This window comes from Phalangium opilio, unplaced genomic scaffold, assembly GCF_054372755.1.
Source record: "Phalangium opilio isolate 3A_F unplaced genomic scaffold, DU_Popi_V2 ptg000209l_1, whole genome shotgun sequence".
Classification (NCBI taxonomy): domain Eukaryota; kingdom Metazoa; phylum Arthropoda; class Arachnida; order Opiliones; family Phalangiidae; genus Phalangium; species Phalangium opilio.
The window spans coordinates 3,801,613-3,825,040 of NW_028324217.1; the positions used below are offsets into that span (position 1 = coordinate 3,801,613).

The 23,428-nt window shown below is 36.7% G+C and overlaps 2 protein-coding genes across 2 annotated transcripts; both read left to right on the plus strand.

Annotated features, from left to right (window-relative positions):
* The first annotated feature begins 565 nt into the window (after positions 1-565).
* On the plus strand, positions 566-3,679 carry LOC149618457 (uncharacterized). Its single transcript, XM_089855845.1, has 2 exons — positions 566-666; positions 899-3,679. Exon 2 carries the CDS (start codon positions 923-925, stop codon positions 3,527-3,529), a length of 2,607 nt encoding a protein of 868 aa, XP_089711971.1. The 5' UTR covers positions 566-666; positions 899-922; the 3' UTR covers positions 3,530-3,679.
* A 114-nt stretch (positions 3,680-3,793) lies between these two features.
* Positions 3,794-6,856, plus strand: LOC149618458 (uncharacterized). The gene has a single exon (XM_089855846.1). It carries the CDS (start codon positions 4,354-4,356, stop codon positions 6,682-6,684), a length of 2,331 nt encoding a protein of 776 aa, XP_089711972.1. The 5' UTR covers positions 3,794-4,353; the 3' UTR covers positions 6,685-6,856.
* Positions 6,857-23,428: the final 16,572 nt, after the last annotated feature.

Genomic DNA, 23,428 nt, shown 5'->3' on the forward strand with positions numbered 1-23,428 from the left:
ATCAAGAACGTGTCTATACAGTTCAAACGCTGTAAGCGTGGAGAAGGGTTACTAAATATCCCAGCCAGGTTTTATGAAGATTTCGTTCGTAATTATAATGAAGAATCGTCGAATACATTTTGACTAAGTTAAAGTTTGTCATGCCACAAGTTCGGTGTGACCATAAAATTATAAGATACGTTCCATAAGTATGACACTTACTGTACATAGTAATGTTAGAGGCTTACTGAGAGTTAGTTCGACGCGAGAATTGACTACACTCGGTTTTGCAGTCCATATTCCTACTTCGTCTGCACTAAGCCTTTGCCAGCGCTTCACCAGGCGTCGTTTTAAGATAATCTATGTCGTTTCACCTGCGACACTTCATGACACGCTCTAAGCAACCAGTGACCAACTTAGGGAACATAGGTTATGAATTATTTTGTCTTAGCGTTCAGAAAGACCACGAAAGAATTTATCAAAATCGTTTAGTATAGTCTTCAATGATACATAGAGACAATTAGCGCAGTCGTAGTCTCGAGGTCTAAATGGCTTAACCGGGCTAGAGAGAGACTGAGTCCATGGTTGAACGTGTACCACGTGGATACCCGACTAGTTGTGTAGATGTATTTAAAATATTTAAATTGAAGTATAACAAGTGTAAGATAGTGCCCAAGAACAAGTTGCGTACGTAAAATATTTTCTTTAACAATAAGCAGAACAGTGCCATCAGTGATTTCAAATAAAGTAACTTCTATGAAGTGACAAATTGAACCTCAAAACCAATGATGAAACATGTAGCTATGGCCTTCAATACATACTACTATAATTATGACGATTTTCTAATTTGCAACGAAATGTAGTCAAGATGATATCAAAACATGAGCAATTAACCCCTTTGATGTTACAATTTATGTAGATTTGAAGAAACCAACGACGGAAAATGCTTTCTCCGGGGAAATTCATAAAGACCGAGAAATTCGATTCAGATCAGGTGGAAAATTTAGAGGCATCAACTTCAGGATTTCCAATAAGATGGCCTATCAGAATTAAAGATGAAGAGGATGACATTCCTAATGAAGCAATTCCTCTACATGGATCAACGGGAAATACTGACAATGTGGGAAAGGTTACGGAGAATCAGGAAAATGGACAGGCCAACATCGCTGATGAAATGACGCATCAAGTCGTTCATTTGTCGAAACGCGCATTCAAGTGTAACTTGTGTGGATCTCGCTACAAATCAAAATCTCATTTGAAACTTCACGAGATGAGACACAGAACTGAAAAGAATCACAAATGTTCGGAATGCGATAAAGCCTTTGTAACGTCGGCTGAATTAAAGCAACATAAAGCTGTCCATTCTTCGGATCGGCCATTTAAATGCGATAAATGCAATAGTTTTTTCAAAATCAAAAGTACACTGAATTCTCACCTAAAAAGTCATAGTTCAGACAGGCCTTACAATTGCAAAAAGTGTGATCAATCTTTCAAAACTAGAGATAAATTAATCAGGCACCAAAATACACACTTTGAAGGTGAACCAGAATTCAAGTGCCAGCATTGCCAGCGTTTGTACAAATCAAAAGAAAGCTTATACCATCACAAGAAAGAGTACCACGGAACCAACAAAACATTCAAGTGCGAGTTATGCGAGGCCGAATTTAAAACCGGAAGTCATTTGCAACGACACAGTAGTGCACACAAAACCAAAAGGCCATTTTGTTGTGACCAGTGTGAGAAAAACTTCAAGACCACAACTGACTTAAAGTTACACGTCAAAATCGTGCATAGTGATGAAAGACCATATAAATGCGTAAAATGTGAAAAAACCTTCAAAACTAACAGCCAATTGAAAAGACATATTTTGACTCATAATTACGTAAAAGCTTTCAAATGTTCCAAATGTCGTTTATGCTTCATTACAGAAACTTCTCGTCGTAAGCACGAAGGAGTTGTTCATGCAATAGGTATTATAAAGCAAAAGTGTAAAACTTGTGGCAAATTGTTCCAAAACATTGAAATTCATAAATGCTCAACAGAAGAAAGGCCTTTTAAATGTGACATTTGCGAAAAATCCTTCAAAAGAAGATCTAATTTAGGGAAACACATGGCCGTGCACTCGGATGAGCGGCCTTTCAAATGTGACATTTGTGAAATGTCTTTCAAAAGAACGAGTCATTTAGTTTCACACAAATCTAAACACTCGACCGAGCGTCCATTTAAATGCGACGTTTGCGACTGTCGTTACAAATCTCGCCTTTATCTGAAATATCACAAGAAAGCTCACACGATCAAAAAGAATTACGAATGTACCGATTGTGATAAAACGTTTGCGACAACGTTTTTGCTAAGGCATCACAAATTAGCATTTCATAGTTTGGATCGACCATTTAAGTGCAACCGATGCGGTAGTGGATTCAAAACGAAACTCAGTCTAAAAAAACACGAATTCACTCACAGTTCAGAAAGGCCTTGTAAATGCGATCATTGTGGTATGTTTTTCAAAACGAATTGGTACTTGAAAATGCACGAGCGTAAACACTTCAAATGTCAGCGTTGCCAGCTTTGTTACGAATCCAAAGTGGCCTTGAACCAGCACAAAATAGAGCATCATAGCGTCAAAGAATTATTTAAATGCGAATTATGCGATGCCAATTTTAAGGAAAAACACAGTTTACAACGTCACAACAGGACTGTACACGAGAAAATAAGGCCTTTTAAATGCGAGTTTTGCGATGCCAATTTTAAGGAAAAACACCGTTTACAACGTCACAACAGGACTGTACACGAGAAAATAAGGCCTTTTAAATGCGCGTTGTGCGATGCCAAGTTTGTGGAAAAATATTATTTACGACTTCACAATAGGGCTGTACACGAGAAAATAAGGCCTTTTAAATGTCTGGAATGCGAAAAGGCTTTCGCAAGTTTGTCGAAATTGAATAGACATAATTTGACTCATTCTTACGCCAAACCTTTCAAATGTTCTAAATGTCGATTATGCTTCATTACAGAAATTTCTCGTCGTAAGCATGAACGAGTTATTCATGCAATTGGTGTTAAAAAACTAAAGTGTAAAACTTGTGACAAATTGTTCCAAAACATTGTAATTCATAAATGCTTAACAGAAAAAAGAAGTTATAAATGTGACATTTGCGAAAAATTGTTCCAAAGAAAATCTAGTTTAGGGAATCATATGGCCGTACACTCGGATGAGAGGCCTTTCAAATGCGACATTTGTGAAATGTCTTTCAAAAAAATGAGTCATTTAGCTTCACATAAAGCTAAACACTCACGCGAAAAGGCCTTCGCCAAAAAGGCTGCCATATTTCCTGAAAAAGACGAAAAATACAAATGCCATACTTGCGGAGTCGTGTTTTTCAACGAAGATTCCTTGTTTCAACATAACGGAAAAAAATGTTCCTTTGAAAAATTTCAATTGCAAGCTTGCCACGTTGTATTGAAAAGATTAACTCCTAAACAACTTGCAGAATTTGGTGTATTTTCATATCCAAGAATGAGAATTAGAATCAAAGATGAACCACTGTAAATTTACGCAGGATCTATTGTAACAAACAATAAAAATTTCGAAATAATCATTACCATTAATGTCAATTCAATTTACTCCGATTTTTTAGACATTACTTGTACCAAATAAAAAAGCTTTTGACGTCATTAAATTTCAATTATAAATATTAAATTCGTTGAGTTGCTCAAAAAACACTAATTAAAATCACACAATATTAGAAAGGGTTAATGTAGGCCTAAAATTTTAGGTCAGCTGTTAAACTAAGTTCACAAATTATTATGTCCTAGTCTTCAGAAAGACCATTAAAGCATTTCCAAATGAGACAATAAAATTTGCTGTCGTGGTCACCAATAATGGTTTAGTATAGTCTTCAATGAAACATAGATTTATTTAGCGCAGTCGTAGTCTCGAGGTCAAAATGGCTAGAGTTCCTCGTTTCTGCCAGTCCTACCGGTATTGGAGATCGCTGATCGCGTACAACGTGGATTTCCGACTAGTTTTATAGATGTATTAAAGAACCATTTTATATATTTAAATGAAAGTAGTACGAGATAGTGCCCAAGAACAAGTTGCGTACGTAAAATATTTTCTTTAACAACAAGCGTCAAGCAAAATAGTGCGATCCGTGTTTTCAAATTAAGAAACTTTTATTAAGTTCGGAATGAACGATTTGAGCCTCGAAACCAATGATGAAACATGTAGCTATGGCCTTCAATACATACTACTTTATACTACACGTTTTCCTAATTTGCAACGGAATGTAGACTGCCTTCGGTTAAAGGGTCATGAAAATATCAAAACATAGTTTTCAATTTACTTCAACTTGAAGAAACAAAGGAGGGAAAATGCTTTCTCAGGTCAAATTCATAAAGACTGAGAAACTTGATTCAGATCAGCTAGGAAATTTAGAGGCATCAACTTCAGGATTTCCAATAAGATGGCCAATCATAATTAAGGATGAAGATGACATTTCTAATGAAGCAGTTCCTTCACATGGATCATTTGAAAATACTGACAATGTGGTAAAGGTTACGGAGAATCAGGAAAATGGACAAGCCAACATCACTGATGAAATGGAAAAGGTTTCCAAACGACGAAAATGCAAATCATCATTCCGAAATAAGGGACAATTAGCAAATAATAAGACCGTACATACGTCCGACCGACCATTTAAATGTAAATTGTGTCCAAAGGCCTTTAAAACCAAGTATAACTGGCAAGATCACCAAGTCGTTCATGTGTCGAAACGCGCATTCAAGTGTAACTTGTGTGGATCTCGCTACAAATCAAAATCTCACTTGAAACTTCACAAGATGAGACACGGAACTGAAAAGAATCACAAATGTTCCGAATGCGATAAAGCCTTTGTAATGTCGTATGAATTAAATCTACATAAAGCTATACATTCTTCGGATCGACCATTTAAATGCGACAAATGCAATAGTTGTTTCAAAACCAAAAGTAATCTGAATTCTCACCTAAAAAGTCATAGTTCAAACAAGCCTTACGAATGCAAAAAGTGCGATCGTTCTTTCAAATTGAGACAGAAATTAATCAGGCACCAAGGTACACACTTTGAAGGTGAACCAGAATTCAAGTGCCAGCATTGCCAGCGATTGTACAAATCAAAAGAATGTTTATACCAACACAAGAAAGTGTACCACGGAACCAACAAAACATTCAAGTGCGAGTTATGCGAGGCCGAGTTTAAAACCAGAAGTCATTTGCAACGACACAGTAGTGTACACGAAACCAAAAAGCCATTTTGTTGTGACCAGTGTGACAAAACCTTCAAAACCAAAATTTACTTAAAGTTCCACGTCGAAAAGGTGCATAGTGATGAAAGACCATCTAAATGCGCAAAATGTGAAAAAACCTTCAAAGATAAATACAAATTGAAAAGACATTTTTTGACTCATTCTTACGGCCAAGATTTCAAATGTTCCAAATGTCGATTATGCTTCATTACAAAAATTTCTCGTCGTAAGCATGAACGAGTTATTCATGGAATTGGTGTTAAAAAACAAAAGTGTAAAACTTGTGGCAAAGCGTTCCAAAAAATTGCAATTCATAAATGCTCAACAGAAAAAAGGCCTTTTAAATGCGACATTTGCGATAAATCGTTCGAAAGTAGATCTGATTTAAGGAAACACATGGTCGTACACTCGGATGAGCGGCCATTCAAATGCGGCATTTGTGAAATGTCTTTCAAAAGAACGAGTCATTTAGCTTCACACAAAGCTTTACACTCGACCGAGCGTCCATTTAATTGCGACGTTTGCGACCGTCGTTTCAAATCCCTCGATAATTTGAGATATCATAAGAAATTTCACACGATCAAAAAGAATTACAAATGTTCCGATTGCGATAAAACGTTTGCGACAACGTTTTTACTAAGGAATCATAAATCAGCATTTCATGGTTTGGATCGGCCATTTAAGTGCAAACAATGCGGAAGAGGATTCAAAACAAAATTTCATCTAGAAAGACACGAATTCACTCACAGTTCAGAAAGGCCTTGTAAATGCGATCAGTGTGGTAAGTCTTTCAAAACGAATTTAGAGCTGAAACGCCACGAGCGTATACACTTCAAATGTCAGCGTTGCCAGCGTTTATTCGAATCCAAAGTGGCCTTAAACCAGCACAAAATAGAGCATCATAGCGTCAAAGAATTATTTAAATGCGAATTATGCGATGCCAATTTTAAGGAAAAATACCGTTTACAACGTCACAACAGGACTGTACACGAGAAAATAAGGCCTTTTAAATGTCTGGAATGCGAAAAGGCCTTCGCATGTTTGGCGAAATTGAAAAGACATAATTTGGTTCACTCCCGTGTTAAAGCATTCAAGTGTTCTACATGTCCTTTGCGCTTCATTTCGGAAACGTCCCGTCGTAGACACGAAACATCGCTAAATCATATGTCTTCAAGCTCTGCCAAAAAGGCTGCGCTATCTTCTGAAAAAGATGAAAAATACAAATGTCATATATGCGAAGTCGTGTTTTTCAACGAAGATTCTTTGTTTCAACATAAAGGAAAAAAATGTTCCTTTGAAAAATTTCAATTGCAAACTTGCCACGTTGAATTAAAAAGATTAACTCCTAAACAACTTGCTAAATTTGGTGTATTTTCATATCCAAGAATGAGAATTAGAATCAAAGAAGAACCAGACTAAACAATTAACTGCAAGATATGCCAATTTAAAAATTTGTATTTCCATAGTAAATAATTCTAATTCAATTAAGTTTAAACGATTAGAGGTTTTACACATTATGTGTAGCAAGTAAAATTTTGTAATGCCATGTATAAACTTCTATTAAATACAGTTTCCATTTTCTCAAATATATTTTTAATTATGTTATAGGCCTACATTGAAGAAAATAAAAAATTACGATTTTAAAGGGACTCCAAAGAAGGCAAGGGTGGTTGGTTAAAAATTATTTGAAATACGTCACAGGCAGTACGTGACGTCAAGATCCAAATACTCCACTAATTGTAGTGGGACTGGAAATCTAGTCCTTGTTTTGCGACATTGCAGCGCCAATTACCCGAAGCCTTAATTTAGTTTTCGAAATAAAACTAGCAAAGTTTCTTTGGACCACGCTTGGGTCACGTGTCTGTGACGTATTTAAAATAATTTTTACCCACCCGCCGCTGCCTTCTTTCAAATCCCTTTTAAGTATTTCATAAGATCATAAGATATGCTCCATAAGTTTGTCACTGGTTACTGAGAGCTTGTCGTAAAGTGACGTAGGTAAAACGTCATAGATTCTCGTAAAGAGACGCCTGGTGAGGAGCTGTCAAAGGCTTAGTACAGACTAAACCACGTGTAGTCAATTCTCGCTTGTCGTTCTCGAACTAGCTCGAGCAGTAAGTCTCTAGCATTACGAAGTATAGGTAGTTTCGTACTTATGGAACATATCATATAAACTTATGGTAGGCGGCGCATTACGAAAATATGACGTTTCACCTACGTCACCACCTCATGACAAGTTTTCAGTAACCAGTTACAAACTTATGGAACACATCAAAGGATCGTTGGTATTTTAAAAAGGAGTATATGGTATATGTAGGTGTTGAAATTCTTAAATCATTGTGTCTTCACGCTAACGACGAAAATACATTTATACATCTACGCATTTTTAATCTTATCATTTGAACAGGGTGGTTTTGCTTTTTGCGACCGATGGGTAATTATAATTAACATTGTGTAACACGAGAAAAAAATTAACTTAACATGGTCGATTAATGTTATTTTGAAGATACACACTATTGTTCTAAAATTAAATTTTAGTGCGTTATTAGATCAGCTCACCAGCTTTAAAAGGATCAGATACTCCAAGGGAGCCTAATAGTGGGCTTAACTAAACCATAGAAACTATGGTTCTCGATTAGCTATATCACCCTGTATGACATCATTGTTAGAGGCCATGAGAACGAACCAATAACGATGGCTCTCTAATCTAATCTATTTACCTTGTTGGTTACTCTCTCAAGTTCTGAAACAGTTATGGATGATTTTAAGTACTTCAAGATGTTACACCCCGTAAATTAAGGTAAATTAAATATTTTTCATTCAATTAGAATTAATTTTAATGAAACGAAATTAAAATTAAGACATGATTAATGTTTCGTAAGAAATCTTCACAAAATAACCAATATAAAATTATTCATTTAAAGTGATAGTAGCGTTAAATTTCAACTTAAGGTTTTGATACTTCAAAATAAAAAAAATAATGACCGCGAATTTCTAATATCACAACTGATTTTCGGGGTGATCTTGATTTTTAAATTATTTTTAAAAAAATTGTATCTTGGTGAATGTTAACTGATTTTAACGAAACTTGCCTTACTTTAAAGAGAGAAATACCCCATACGTCATTAAATTGGATTTGAAAAAATGCACTTTAAATGACACTTGCCCTTTAAACTACAAAACATGGGACATGTTTTTATATAAAAAATATGTTCGATTCAAAATTTAATGATTAATTTATACGATACTATCACTTTAATTAAAAATTTATTGATTAGGTTATGTTACTCCGATGATGGGCGGAATAATGCGGAAAGGGGGTGTTTACAACTATAATTAACAATTCAATATTATTCGTATTTAGAAAACAAGATTCTATAGCTCTAAAGAAAATGAAAGACTTTGCTGAAGTGTGATAAAAATTTCGTTTAGAAGAAACTCGAGGTACGTACCGCTCTAAAGGTTTTATAAAGGGGCTTTTTACTATGAGAAAGCGGTGAAAACTTCTACTAAATCTAAATGAAAACGCAACGCGATTGAAAAACAATTAAAGCTAAGCTAAGGTGGGAGAATAAATGACCAATGCAAGATTGGAATCGAAAAATGAATAATTATATTATTACGAGAAAATTCCTGCATTTTGACAATGTTGAAACATTAAGATTAATCAGAGGTTTAATCCGTAAATTGGTGTACGTGGTATTTAACCATTCGGGTTTTATGCCCGTTGAGGGATCTGGGTGGGATTATTAAACACGTTTAATTTTTAAATTGGCTCAAATTAGACAATGAGAATATAATGACTTGAAAAGTCCCTTTTAATGATTAATATAATCATTAAAAGGGACTTCTTTAATTATATTCATCTGAAATTTTGGTGTTTGAACTATCTGATATAGGTCGAGTTTGGATCTAAAATGGCCTCTGGGAGTGGGAAAGACTTGCATGGAGCTGTGGAAGAGGAAAGATTGCGCAGCCATTCTAAAATAAAGGTATTTGTTTACTGAGTGTATAGTAGATCCCACACGGAAAGCCTTTGTACGGACGCAATGTGAAGATTTAATATAATAGTTAAGGGACTTCTATAATTATATTCATCTGAAATTTTGGTGTTTTAACTATCTGATTTAGAGTTATTTCGGTGGACAGAGGAGGCTACAGGGTCTCATAGACTTCCCAAGCTTTCAGCAGGGCAACTTTGGAATAAAGAATACTATTAACCGCCTCAAGGGGGATGTCACTAAGGTAAGAGATAGAGGGTTATAACGTCGCCATATATGTAAAAGAAATTACTATATGGCAGGTGTTTGATTACTGGGTGTATGGTAGATCGAGGTATCCAAACAGGAAGCCTTCATTAAAAGGGACTTCTCTAATAATATTCATCTGAAATTTTGGTGTTTGAACTATCTGATATAGGTCGAGTTCGGATCTAAAATGGCCAAAGAGATAAAAAAGGAAGACTTGCATCGAGCTGTGGAAGAGAACTACGGAACGTTAGTTCTGGATTTGTTAAGCAGAGGGTTCGACGTTAATGCTAAAGATAAAGATGGAAGAACGGCTTTATTCATAGCTGCCAAGAAAGGACAAGCAGACAAGGTTTCCATATTAATAAGACACGGAGCGGAAGTAAACACAAAATGTAATACTGGTGAAACACCGTTGTACGGGGCTTGTGAGGACGGGCACGAACACGTGGTGCGAAAGCTACTGGAACACAAGGCTGATGTTAACATGCCAAACGATCTCGGTGAAACGCCACTGCATGCTGCGGCATGGAAACAAAGCCAGTCGTTAATAACTCTGCTAATTGCTTCTGGTGCTCAAGTAAACAAACCGAATATTTACGGTGACACACCGTTGCACCAGGCTTGTGAATGCGGTCACGAACACGTGGTGCAAGAGCTATTAAAACACAATGCTAATATTAACATGCCAAACGATCGCGGTGAAACGCCACTGTATGCTGCAGTATGGAATGAAAGCCAGTCGTTAATAACTCTGCTAATTGATTCTGGTGCACACGTAAACACACCGGATATTTACGGTCATGCACCGTTGCACTTGGCTTGTGAATTAGGTTCCGATAACGTGGTGCAAGAGCTAATTAAACTAAAAGGTGATGTCAACATACGAAACAAGAAAGATAAAACACCTCTACATATTGCTATGGAGAAAAAAAGCAACTCAATTGCCAAACTGCTAATTGCTTCCGGCGCCAACATAAAAACAATGGATCGATATAATAATACACCGTTGCACTTTGCTTGTAAAAGCGGTGATAAAAACATGGTTCAGAAACTACTTGAACTTAAAGCTGATGTCAACATGCAAAACATCATCGGTGAAACACCCCTGAATGTTGCTTTGGAGGGAAAACATAATTCAATTGCGCAAATGCTAGTTGATTCTGGTGCAGAAACAAACTTAGCGGACAAAAACGGAGAGACTCTATTACATAGAGCCGTTTATCGACGTGAAAAAGAAGAGGTGTTGGTTTTACTTCAACTCGGGGCAAATGTTGATACTTCAAATAAGAAAGGAGAAACGGCTCTAGATATCGCTGTTAAACTTCAGGATACCGAAATGGAAGCTATATTAAAAAATGGAAAGGAAAAAACAACGCGCGATCAAAGTTTCAAAAGGAACCACGAAGATGCTACTGCCCTTCTATCACAATTAAAAACACACAGAGGTTTTGAAGAGTTAGATTTACCACGAAATTCTGCTATCTACGCTGAAATAAAATCACGAATAAGTTCTCTTCAAGAACTTTTAAGTCAAGAAACAAAATATCGGCAGGTGATTTTGAAAACTTTACTTGTAGAGGCAAGTCGCATTATTTGTATCATTTTCGGGATTCGATTAGAAAAGTTGAAAAAAGAAAAGGGCCCAATATGGGAGGATTTAGAAGAGCTACTAGACAGAGGACATACCGAAACGGAGGTAGAGGATTTGGAACAGAAACTGAAGTTATTAGAATCAAACGTGATTAAAGCCAGAGACGTGAATACAAAATTCCTGCCAGAAATGGACCAAATCATGGAAGATCTCCAAACATGTTTCGCAGAAATGAAAAGAGTTACACCCAGGGTAGAAAACTTCAAAAACGTTAAGGAGCTCGACCGTCTAATAAAAATGATAAATTTCAAAGTGTTAAAAAATATTTATATAAATAAGAGATTGAGAAATAAGTTAAAGAAAAAAAGAAATTATATTAATTTTCAGTGTGAAAAATTTGGAAAATTTGAAGAGACATTACAAGACAAAATAAATTCCGTCGAAAAACTACAGAAGGAACTCGATTCAATAAACATGGAAGTAAATCCTCAAGACCATGGATCATTAATAAATGACTTCGACGGTCAAGAAAAACGTACAGAATTATTTCAAACAACTCTATCTGAATTAGAAAGAAGACTACAACAAATAACTGGCTCGCTTTATCAGAGTTCTTTCCCGGCGCATGAAGAAATTGAAAAGTTCAATTCCGAGATTATCACCCTTAAATCAGACATTCTTGATTGTATCGGGCTCTTGCCAATTTTCAAGCCTCGTTCAAATCCCAAACAAATGACAGGATATAATTCTAAACTTATTGAATTTGGTCAGTTCCAGAACCGGTTGAACGACATCACCCGCGATTTAGCTTACGAGGATGATGGTATTGAAAAATGCGAAGTAAAACTAAAGGAGCTCAAAGATGATTTGCTCAAAAGTATTATAATACCACCAGTAGTGATCAGAGCGTACCCGCTCATCCCTCATAGTGAAATCAATAGAGGGGAAGATTACGACGCTCAGAGTGTCAAGAATGGAAAAAAGTGTGATGAAGATAAGAAAACCGAGAACGGAAGAAATGGTTTTGAAAATATGAATGCCAAGAACGGATATAATGATGACGAAAATAAGAATATCAAGAGAGATGATCAGGAAGGAGAGGATGGTTCGGGTGTTGAGAATGCCACGAAAGGAGAAGATGACGATGAAAATAAGAATACTAATCACGGAAATATTGATGACGAAAATAAGAATACCACAAGAGAAGATAAAAAGCATGGCAAGAAGAGAGAAGCACAGGAAGAAGACGAGGGAGAAGGTCCTTCCATGAAGCGTTCCAAGAAAGAGGACGAATCATTGAACGAAGAGCTTCTGATGAACGCGAGAGAAGGAAACGCTGATCAAGTTGAAACGCTGATTGAAAATGGTGCAAACCCTAATGTAATGGATGAGAACGGCAAGACTCCTTTAATGCTAGCCGCCATCAAAGGTTTCAAGACGGTTGTTGAAGAATTACTACGATTACGGAAAGAAGGCAAGACGAATATCAACAAGACGGACAGGGAGGGAAATACTGCCTTGCACTACAGTGTCCTTAATAATCAAATAGATATCGTACTCATCTTGGTTAAAAATAAGGCTTGTCTCAACCATGAAAATGACGACGGAAAAACAGCCAGAGTTATCGCTAAACAAAGGGGATACAAGAAAATATTGGATATTTTGAACATTCCCAAAAAGATTTCTGAAGTACAACACTTAATACAAAATTTCGGCGGTGTCATCAATATTTATCAGAGTTCTCCAACTACTACCATTGCAAATACTTTAGTTAAAAGCGAGAACAATAACTTAGGAGAGGGTTCGGGACCCCAATCTTTCAAGTAACTAGATCTCTTAAAATGCCATTTTCGATTTAAATTAAACTAGAAAACCTCCGAGAGAATTTTAGATGAAAAATTAAGTGATCTGTGCGTAAATAATTAAAACCCCTATAAACAAATTCCTAACGTTTTAAAAATAGAAAATGAACCTTTTTTTAATCACGTCATACAAAAGTGGCCTGAAAATTGAACAGCATAGACCGTCCCCCTAAAAATAAAGCGTTAAACGATTTCATCACCCTTATGAACCGGTTAGCCTCAAGGATGATGGGGGGGGGGTGAGAAATCTGAGAGAAATAGGTGCGCTAACTGTGGAACGGCTCAGGTTGGGTGGGACCGAGGGGTCGGACGTTTGTCAAAAATCCCGTACAGTTTGTTTGAAATCTATTTAAAATCTCTCTTGAAAATCTCGAAATCCCGAAATCTTACCCTTAAAATCTCAGAACAAAATCTGAAAATCCCAAAATCCCTACCTTAAAATCTGAAAATCCCGAAATCTCACATTAACTAAAACCTAAACCTATATTTCAAAGTCTCGAAATATCCTTTGAACACCGAAAGTAAATAGTACATCTTGATATCCCCTGCAAATACCCAAAATTTCATCAAAAATCAGAAAATCTCCTCGAAATCTGAAAATCTCCTTCAAAATCTGAAAATCTTGCTCCAAATCCCGAAATCTCCTTCAAAATCTGAAAATCCTGAACAAAATCCCGAAATCTCCTTCGAAATCTGAAAATCCTGAACAAAATCCCGAAATCTCCTTCGAAATCTGAAAATCCTGAACAAAATCCCGAAATCTCCTTCGAAATCTGAAAATCCTGAACAAAATCCCGAAATCTCCTTCGAAATCTGAAAATCCTGAACAAAATCCCGAAATCTACTTCGAAATCTGAAAATCTCCTTGAAAATCCCGAAATCTTAAAATCTCCTTGAAAATCCCGAAATCTTAAAATCTTGGACTAGATTTCAATATTTCTAAAATCTCAGTCAGAATCTCAAAATCTGGGGCAAAATCTCAAAATCTTGAAACCTCAAAATCCCGTACAATAAAATGCCGAAAGTCCGACCCCTCGGGTGGGACGCCAAAAATTGGGGAGGAATAGTAGGACACATTTGTAATTGGTTCGTTTGTAGCCCTTCTTGACCAACTACCAATGAGTCCGACTATTCCTCCCCCATTTATGGCGTCCCACCCAACCTGAGTCGTTCCACAGTTAGCCCGCTTATTTCTTTCGGATTTCGCATCCTTCCCATCATCCTTGATAGCAAAAGAACAATTTTTATTCTATCTTCTGAAAGCGCCCAGTTATTGGCTTCATATCATTCAATTACCAGATCACTTTTATACGACGCCACTGAAATTAAGAAAAAAAAAATATACATTATTTTTAACAGCAGAATTAAATAAATATCAGTTGATTTTAGGTTCCACCATCCCTTTAAACGACTTTTGATGCCTCAAGTATTAAAATTGTTCAACCAAAAGTTTAAATTGATTATTTTTAATATTGTATTCAATGTTGGCTACACTAAGTAAGCAGATAAATGAAAATAAATACATATGTCTATTATTAACCTAAATGTCTTGTGATTTATAAATTAATAATTATAGGGTAGAAATAATTTTCAGTTGGCCTATTCTCCTACCATACCAAGAAGGCAAGAACACCGTTGCCAATTCCAGGTAAGTAATAGAGCATTTTTCAAACGTCGGGGGTAAAAAGGGTCTGATGTGTTGAGCACCTTGTTTTCTTTAGACGGAACATCTGGACGGAATGTGGACAACAAAGACTTGTCAATTAATTATAGGCTTGCTTCAAACAAAAGACCTTTGGTGCAGGACTGGTAACTTTGAAGCCGTATCTAGCGTCTTTGTTCTCCACAAGCCGGATGTTCGGTTTTAACCCTATATTTGAAAAGGGTCTATTTGCTACATTTTTCTCATCATCGTGTTACCGACGTGTACCAGTTATTATGTTTAAAACAAGAACACCATTATGGGCATAATTAAGATGGACAAAATCCTTGAAAGTTTAGTTTTCACTAGAATAAATAAATAAAATATAACAGGTAAGTAAACTTTTCCCCCTCTGATGGGTAAAATTATTGACTTAACTATTTTATAAATTATTATTGGTTATTAGTAGCATGAGTTCCGTCCAGTATGTCCAGTTTACACATACGATGATACGACCGAAGTCACCGAATTACGACAGAAAAGGGCGGTCAACCGGTAGTCACGTGGCACGAGTTGGAATTGGGCCTCGGAGCCACAAGAACGCAAGCCTTGGCATTCGTTTTATTCTTGATGGTATTTTAATTAGGGTGCTTACTTCTACCAAATGCAGGTCAGAGAGATTCAAACTCAAAAGTTTACAACATGCAATTGTGACAATGGCGACTGGCGAGTTAAAAAAAAAACTCCAAACTGAGGATAAAAAATTTCCATATTATGACGTCAAAAGTAGGTTCAACCCGAAAACAATTTTGATTGGTTATCAAAATAATTTTACGTCGGCCACTGCGTAAAAAATAGAACACCAATTCTGTCCGACCGAAAGCGCTTTTGGTCGCGTTCTGCGGAAGATGATTTACCGCAGAGCTACTTACGCAGTGTTTCAGTCGTGTTTTCGATCAAGTGGGAACTAAGCTTAAGTGCACTTTTTCCCCTCTGAGGGCTCGAATTATTGACTTAACTATTTTAGAATATATTATTGGTTTATTTTTTAGCACGGATTACTTGTGTTGCCCGTGTAAATTAACTTCTAAAACTGTTAAAATTGTCTTCTTCACCCGCCATTTTTCCAAGATGGTAGCGAATTCAAAAATAAAACTCATAAATCCCTTACAACATATCAGTTTAACTTTAAATATCTGTCAAAGCTGTTAAAATGAATAGACCGTATAGACGATTTCAGAAATTACTTGTAGAGAAAGCAACACAACTAGGGCGAGAGGTCGCCCTCTTAGGTTATTTCGGATTTCCTGGGTGCCGAGAGGCAACGCCAGATGGAGCCCGAGTGTTCACTGCACGCGGGTAGAGAGGCTAGCCGACTCCCATTGCTGCCTCTAAAGGCGATTCTTGGTTGGCGCCAGGGGAAATAACCCAGAAGGTGACTGCCTTCAACTTCCCAGTGGTGTTTGCTTCTCTTATGGAATTAATGGAATGTTCTATACCGCCTGGACCTTCGGGAGACTTTACTGGGGACATTTTAAAGATGGCGCCATATTCAAATTACTAACAGAACAGTGTGTCTATACTCTACAAGTAATATTGAATATGACGCAATGTCAAATAATGACACCCTTGTTCATGGTGATCAAATTATTATACCAAGTGGAAGTCATCAAAATTCGGAAATAATTCCAATTTTATTCTAAAGAGGACATTACCTGTTCGAAAATACTTTCCTACATCTACGCACTTTTAATCTTATCATTTGAACGCTGAAACTGACAGGGTGGTTTTGCTATTTGAGGTCTATAATGGGTAATTATTTAGGGGCGTGTTCTTTTTTCAATTTTTAGTCGAAAACTGTTTTATGAAATTTTCAAGTTAATATTTTAGTGTTTTACGGATGATCCCTTAGATTTAATTAAGAAACTGAAAGACAAATTAATGCTCAATTTATTTAAGGGGTCATCACTAAAACATACCAATGATCAAAACTTTAAAATGGTGGCCTTAGGGCAAAATGTAATAGGAAATGTTTGACTCAAAATGACGCGTAAAACACGCACCTTAATTTGTGGTTGGAAAACCACTAGATTGTGGGTGGACAATACAAATCAATGGAACTTAGGATTTTCGATTAGCTATAACACCCTGTATGACATCATTGCTAGTGGCCATGAGAACGAACCAATAACAATAACTCTCGAATCTAATCTATTTAATTTGTTGGGTTAACTCTCTCTAGTTTTGAAACAGTTATGGATGGTTTTAGGTACTTCAGGATGTTACACCCCCTAAACCAAGGTAAATTAAATATTGCTAATTATTTAAGAATTAATTTTAATGAGACACGAAACATTACGGTAAATGTTCTATCCTTTAAGCTCGATTAATCTCAATTACGCATTTTCAAATTTAAGCGCAATTTTTCAAAATCGCATTAAGAACTCGTTGATTCCAATCCGAATTAAAGGTATAGTAGCGTTAAATTAGGTTTTCATGGTTTTATATACTTCCAAATGTGAAAACTGAGCACCAAATTAGTTAGTTTTGTTGATTGAAAATAGATCAAAAACTGAAAATTGAAAAGGCACACGGTGTCGCGTTCTGGTAGTAAACATTGGTAGCTCCCGACTGGCATTTGTTAAATAAAATGGGCTTTGTCACCAAAGATTATTATAAAACTATGAAAATATGTTCTGATTCGAAATTTAATGACGCGTGTACAAGCTACTGTCCCATTAATTAAGGACTTTAAAGGCCATGTTAGGTATTAATGTTTATAACTACAATTAACAATACATTATTATTTGTGTTTTAGAAAAAATGACACTAAAAGTCTAAGCGCATTACAAGGTTGGATCTCCGCCTTTTCGAGAACACTTTGTTGAAGTGATATCGTGATTTATTTAGAAGAACCTCAAGGTACGTACCCGCTACAAAGCTTACCATAAAATCTTAAACCACACACAAAAGACGATGGATTTGATCAAAAGGGCGATTCACAAATTTCTATTGCAAGGGGATTTTTAATGTTATTTTTAGTTGGGCCTAAATTGGATCATGAAAAATTAGGGATGAACCGGTACCGATACCATATCGGTATCGGCACCGATACTCGGGGTTTCCCGATAGTATCGGATCGGTTGGTTCGATACCGATACTAAACCGATACTCGTTTAAAATGCGTTATATGGCGCTACATGACATTTTTAGGTCTTTTAGTAAGGTAATGATGGTGATAATATCTCATTTCTATGAATTTCAATCGTGACGAGTTCTCATTTATATAAAAAGTACCTGAATTCAGTTTATCTAATAACAAATGAGCGAAAATCTTTCTTATTACGCGCCTACTACTCTAGGGATGAACCGATACCATATCGGTATCGGTTGAAGTATCGGGTTTTGGATCATAGTGAGTAAATATCGGTATCGGCTCATGTTTGTACCGGTATCGATCGGTATCGGGTTAAGCCTGGTATCGGTCATCTCTATGAAAAATGTAATGACTACAAATGTTCATCTCCTATAAGAGTACAGATGTGAAATTACCGAAATTTACCGATTCAAATTTTGGGAAAAGAAAATTACCGTTCTGTTAAAATATTTAAAAGTTTTCTCAAGCGCTTTTATCTGGTTTCTCTTTTCAATCAAAACTTGCTAAAAAAGGCTTTGAATCTGAGAGCCAGAATTTGGAAAGGTTTGGCAATTTACCGTTGAATTACCATTGTTAAATATTCGGTAAATTACCATTGTCTAATTACGGTTTAATGTGCATCGATAATTTAAGGTGGTATTTTTTAAATTACCGGTAATTTACGGACGATAAATTACCGACTCACATCGCTACCTAAGAGTGAGGTAACAAACAGCCTTTATGGGTGGTGTTTGATTACCGTGTTAGGTAGATCACGATACCCCGGGCCTAAAGTCCTGATGAAAGTCACGAGATACGTTTATACAAACATTTTTGGGGGGCAATATGAAGCTCTCATAGAAAACGTTACGGGACTTTTCTATTTCTATTAATCTCAAATTTTATTGTTTTAACTATACGATATAGGTCGAGTTCGGATCTAAAATGGCGTCTGAGAGTGGGAAATATTCTATTACAATTACTAAAGTTCAGGTATTATTATTATTATGATAGTTAAGGGACTTCTATAATTATATTCATCTGAAATATTGGTGTTTGAACTATCTTATATAGGGTACTATCAATGTAGGGAGCACTTTCCGAGGCGATGGGAACAACTTTGGAAAAGTGAATACAATTCGCCCCCGCAAGGGGGATATCACTAAGGTAAGAGATAGAGGGTTATGACGTCGCCATATTCCATATATATATAAAAGAAATTACTCTGTAGGTCGAGTACGGACCTTACATGGCCAGCGAGAAAAAGGAAGACTTGCATCGAGCTGTGGAAGACAATAACAAAACCTTAGTTCTGGATTTGTTAAGCAGAGGGTTTGACATTAATGCTAAAGATAAAGATGGAAGGACGGCTTTACTCATAGCTGCCAAGAAAGGACAAGCAAACATGGTTTCCGTACTACTAAGACGCGGAGCGGAAGTAAACACAAAATGTAATAACGGTGAAACACCGTTGTACGGGGCTTGTAAGGAGGGTCACGAACATGTAGTTCGAAAGCTACTTGAACACAAGGCTGATGTTAATTTGCCAAACAAATACGGTCAAACGCCACTGCATGCTGCGGCACGGAACCAAAGCCAATCGTTAATAACTCTGCTAATCGATTCCGGTGCTCATGTAAACAAGCCGGATAATTATGGTAGTACACCGTTGTACACGGCTTGTCAATTCGGTCACGAACATGTGGTGCAAGAGCTAATTAAACACAATGCTGATGTAAACATGGCAAACAAGTACAGTGATACCCCACAACGGGAACGAAGACCAAACACGGTTCAAAAACTACTTAAACTAAAAGCTAAAGTCAACATGCGAAACAAGATCGGTGAAACACCCCTGCATGTTGCTTTGAAGGAAAAAAGAAATTCAATTGCGCAACTGCTACTTGATTCTGGCGCCGACATAAACACACCGGATAATAATGGTGATACACCGTTGCACGTTTCTTGCAGATACTTTCGCACGGACGTGGTGCGGAAACTACTTGAACTAAAAGCTAGTGTTAATATGCGAAACAAGAACGGTGAAACACCCCTACATATTGCTTTGGAGGGAAAAGAAAATTCTATTGCGAAAATGCTAATAGATTCTGGCACCGACATAAGGACACAGGATAATAACGGAGATACACCGTTGCACTTTGCTTGCAGATACTTTCACACGGACGTGGTTAAGAAACTACTTGAACTAAAAGCAGATGTCAACATGCGAAACGAGAACGGTGAAACACCCCTGCATGTTGCTTTGGTGGGAAAAGAATATCCAATTGCTAAACTGCTAATTGATTCAGGCGCCGACATAAACACGCCGGATAATAACGGTGATACACCGTTGCACTTTTCTTGCAGATACTTTGGCACGGACGTGGTTAGGATACTACTTGAATTAAAAGCTAATGTCAACATGCAAAACAAGAACGGAAAAACACCCCTACATATTGCATCGTGGAAAAACAGTCATTCGTTAGTAACTCTGCTAATTGATTCTGGTGCCAATGTAAATACTCAGAGTGGTAAAGGTGAAACACCGTTGTATGTGGCATGTTTTTACGGTTGGGAACGCGTGGCTTCGGAACTACTTAAACAAAAGCCGAGATTAACACAAAAAACAAGGATGGTCGAACTCCACTGCATGTTGCGGCTGAGAGAAGAAAAGAATTGGTAATAACTCTGTTAACAGATTCCGGCGCCCACATAAATGCAACTGATAATAATGGTGATACACCGTTGCACCTTGCTTCTAAATACTACGATGAGCACGGAGTCAAGGAACTACTTAAATGCAAAGCTGAAGTCAACATGCCAAACAAGAAAGGTCAAACACCATTGCATATTGCTTTACAGGAGAGTGAATATGAAATTGCGAATCTGCTTATTGATTCTGGTGCTGACGTAAACTTAGCGGACACCAACAGAGACTCCATTACATAGAGCCGTTTCACGCCATGAAAAAGCAGTTGCGTTGGTTTTACTGCAACTTGAGGCAAATGTTCAGATTTTAAACAAGAAAGAAGAAACGGCTGTAGATATTGCTGTTAAACTTCAGGATACCGAAATGGAAGCTATTTTAGAAAATCGAAAGGAAAAAACACACCGCGATGTAAGATTCAAAAAGAACCATGAAGATGCTACAGTCCTTCTTTCACAATTAAAAACACTTGAGCGTTCAAATTTACCACGAAATTCTGCTATTCACGCTGAAATAAAATCACGAATAAATTCTCTTCAAGAACTTTTAAGTCAAGATACAATATATCAGCAGGTGATTTTGAAGAATTTACTTGTAGAGGCAAGTCGCGTAATTTGTAAAATTATCGGAATTCAATTAAAAAATCTGAACCCCTCTGACGAAACGGGCGAAAAATGGAAGGAATTAGAAGACCAACTAGCCAGAGGACATACCGAAATGGAGATAGAGGATCTGGAACAGAAACTAACGTTACTAGAATCAGACGTGATTAAGGCCAGAGACGTGAATACAAAATTCCTGCCAGAAATGGAACAAATCATCGAAGATCTCCAAACATGTTTCGCAGAAACGAAAAGAGTTACACCTAGGGTAGAAAACTTTAAAAGCGTTAAGGAGCTCGACCGTCTAATAAAAATTATAAATTTGGAACTGTCTAAAGGTATTTTTAGGACCTACAGATGGAACTATAAGTTAACGAAAAAAATAAGATACATTAATTTTCAGTGGGAAAAATTTAAAAAGTTTGAAAAGATATTACAAGACAAAATAAATTCCGTCGAAAAACTTCAGAAGGAACTCGATTTAATAAACATTGAAGTAAATCCTCAAGACCATGGATCGTTAATATACGACTTTGAAGTTCAAGAAAAACGTACAGAATTATTTCAAACAACAATATCAGAACTAGAGAAAAGACTACAACAAATAACTGGTTCGCTATATCAGAGTTCGCTACCGAAGCATGAAGACATTGAAACATTCAAATCGGAGATCATCACCCTTAAATCAGACATGCTCAGATGTCTCGGACTCCTGCCGATTTTCAAGCCTCGTTCAAATCCCGCACAAATGACAGGAGATAATTCTAATCTTATTGAATTGGATCAGGGAGGCTATTCTCTAAGGTCCTTTTGGAGGAATTTCGATCCGAATCTTTTCATTCGGAGTCAATTTCTCCGAATGAAAATAAAACGTATTCTGTAAGCACCTTATCCTAATCATACGGTGATAACCTCTCCGAATCATTCGGCGGCCATAAGAGACGGCCGAATCGGGCATTCGGAGTTTTTACCGCCTCTCTTCCCTCCATCAATCTTAGATTCGCCGAACTTTCGCCGGAGTTTTGGCTGCGGTTCATATTTTTATTTAGTATGACTGCTTTGTTTTTTCAACTCAAGCTTCATCGTTTGCGATTTGAACATGGTAATCGCATTGCCCGTCGCGATTTACGAGTTCAAGGGGTTTTTCGAGACTTAAAATCAAGCGTGGGCAAAATTTTAGGTTAAAGCGGGAAATGGCTTTAGGCCTTGGCGGGCCTTGGCGAAATCTACAAGGTAGATCGACGGCTTTTTGGTAGATTTGAAGGTAAAAAAACGTCGTTGAATTTATCCTACATTTAAGGGATAATTTCGCGAGATCCAATTACTTAACACAGATTTAATTGTTAATTTTAATATTTTTTCTACCGGGGCTTGTAAGTTAGAGCCACATATTTTTGACCAATTGCATCAATTATTAATAATGGCTAGATTAAATTTGGTTATTTCGTTTAGCATCTATTTAAATTATTAAATTTTGGTAGGTGTGTGACCATTGATAGAGGGCTAATGATCTACATTAATGAATTTATCATAATCTCACGAGATCCACACAATTGGATTATAATTTGCGATTAATTAACGTTGTTATTCTAGGTTCTCATTGCCTCATATTTAACCCTACTAAAACTTACGCTAAGTTTCATTCAAAATTCGACGTATATTAACTGTTGTTTAGCGTGTACTTTAATACCATTTTAAAAGAATATTATGAAGCAATTTAAAAATAAATTATTTTTTATCAAAAATAAATAAATAAATAAAAAAGGAAAAAAAAAACACTTGTTTCTATCTTAAGAAAAGAAATCGAAAAAGAGAAAATTTGCTTTGTATTGAATGTGTTCCCAATACAAAGACCATTTCCCAAAATTTCCACTCCTTGGGAAAAACCAAAGTTTCCATCCCTTCAATTTGAAAGCGCGCCAAATAAAATTGTCCAATAAAGAAAAAGTGGGCGTCAAAAAGTACCACGTGGCTCAAGAGGAAGTGACGTCCATTTGGATTGAGAGAAAATTTTCGAAGTATCCGAATGACGATAAGGATTGGGGTTAGAGAATACGGTTTTCTCGGTCCACTCCGAATGAGCCCGATCCGAATCATAAGGATTCGGAGTGATCCGAATGATTTTCGATTTTTAGAGAATAGCCTCCCAGTTCCAGAACAGGTTGAACGACATCACACGCAATTTAGCTAAAGGAGACGATGGTATTGAAAAGAACGAAGAAAAACTAAAGGATCTTAAAGATGACATGCTCAAAAGCATTGTTACACCACCAGTAGTGATAACCGCGTACCCGCTCATCACTCAGACTGACAAGGATAGGGGAGAAGATGATGACGCTCGGAGTGACGAGGAAAGAGAGGAAAATGACGAAT

Excerpts from the sequence above, each read along its gene's own strand:
- LOC149618457 (XM_089855845.1), top strand. The coding sequence starts at position 923 with ATGCTTTCTCCGGGGAAATTCATAAAGACCGAGAAATTCGATTCAGAT.
- LOC149618458 (XM_089855846.1), top strand. The coding sequence starts at position 4,354 with ATGCTTTCTCAGGTCAAATTCATAAAGACTGAGAAACTTGATTCAGAT.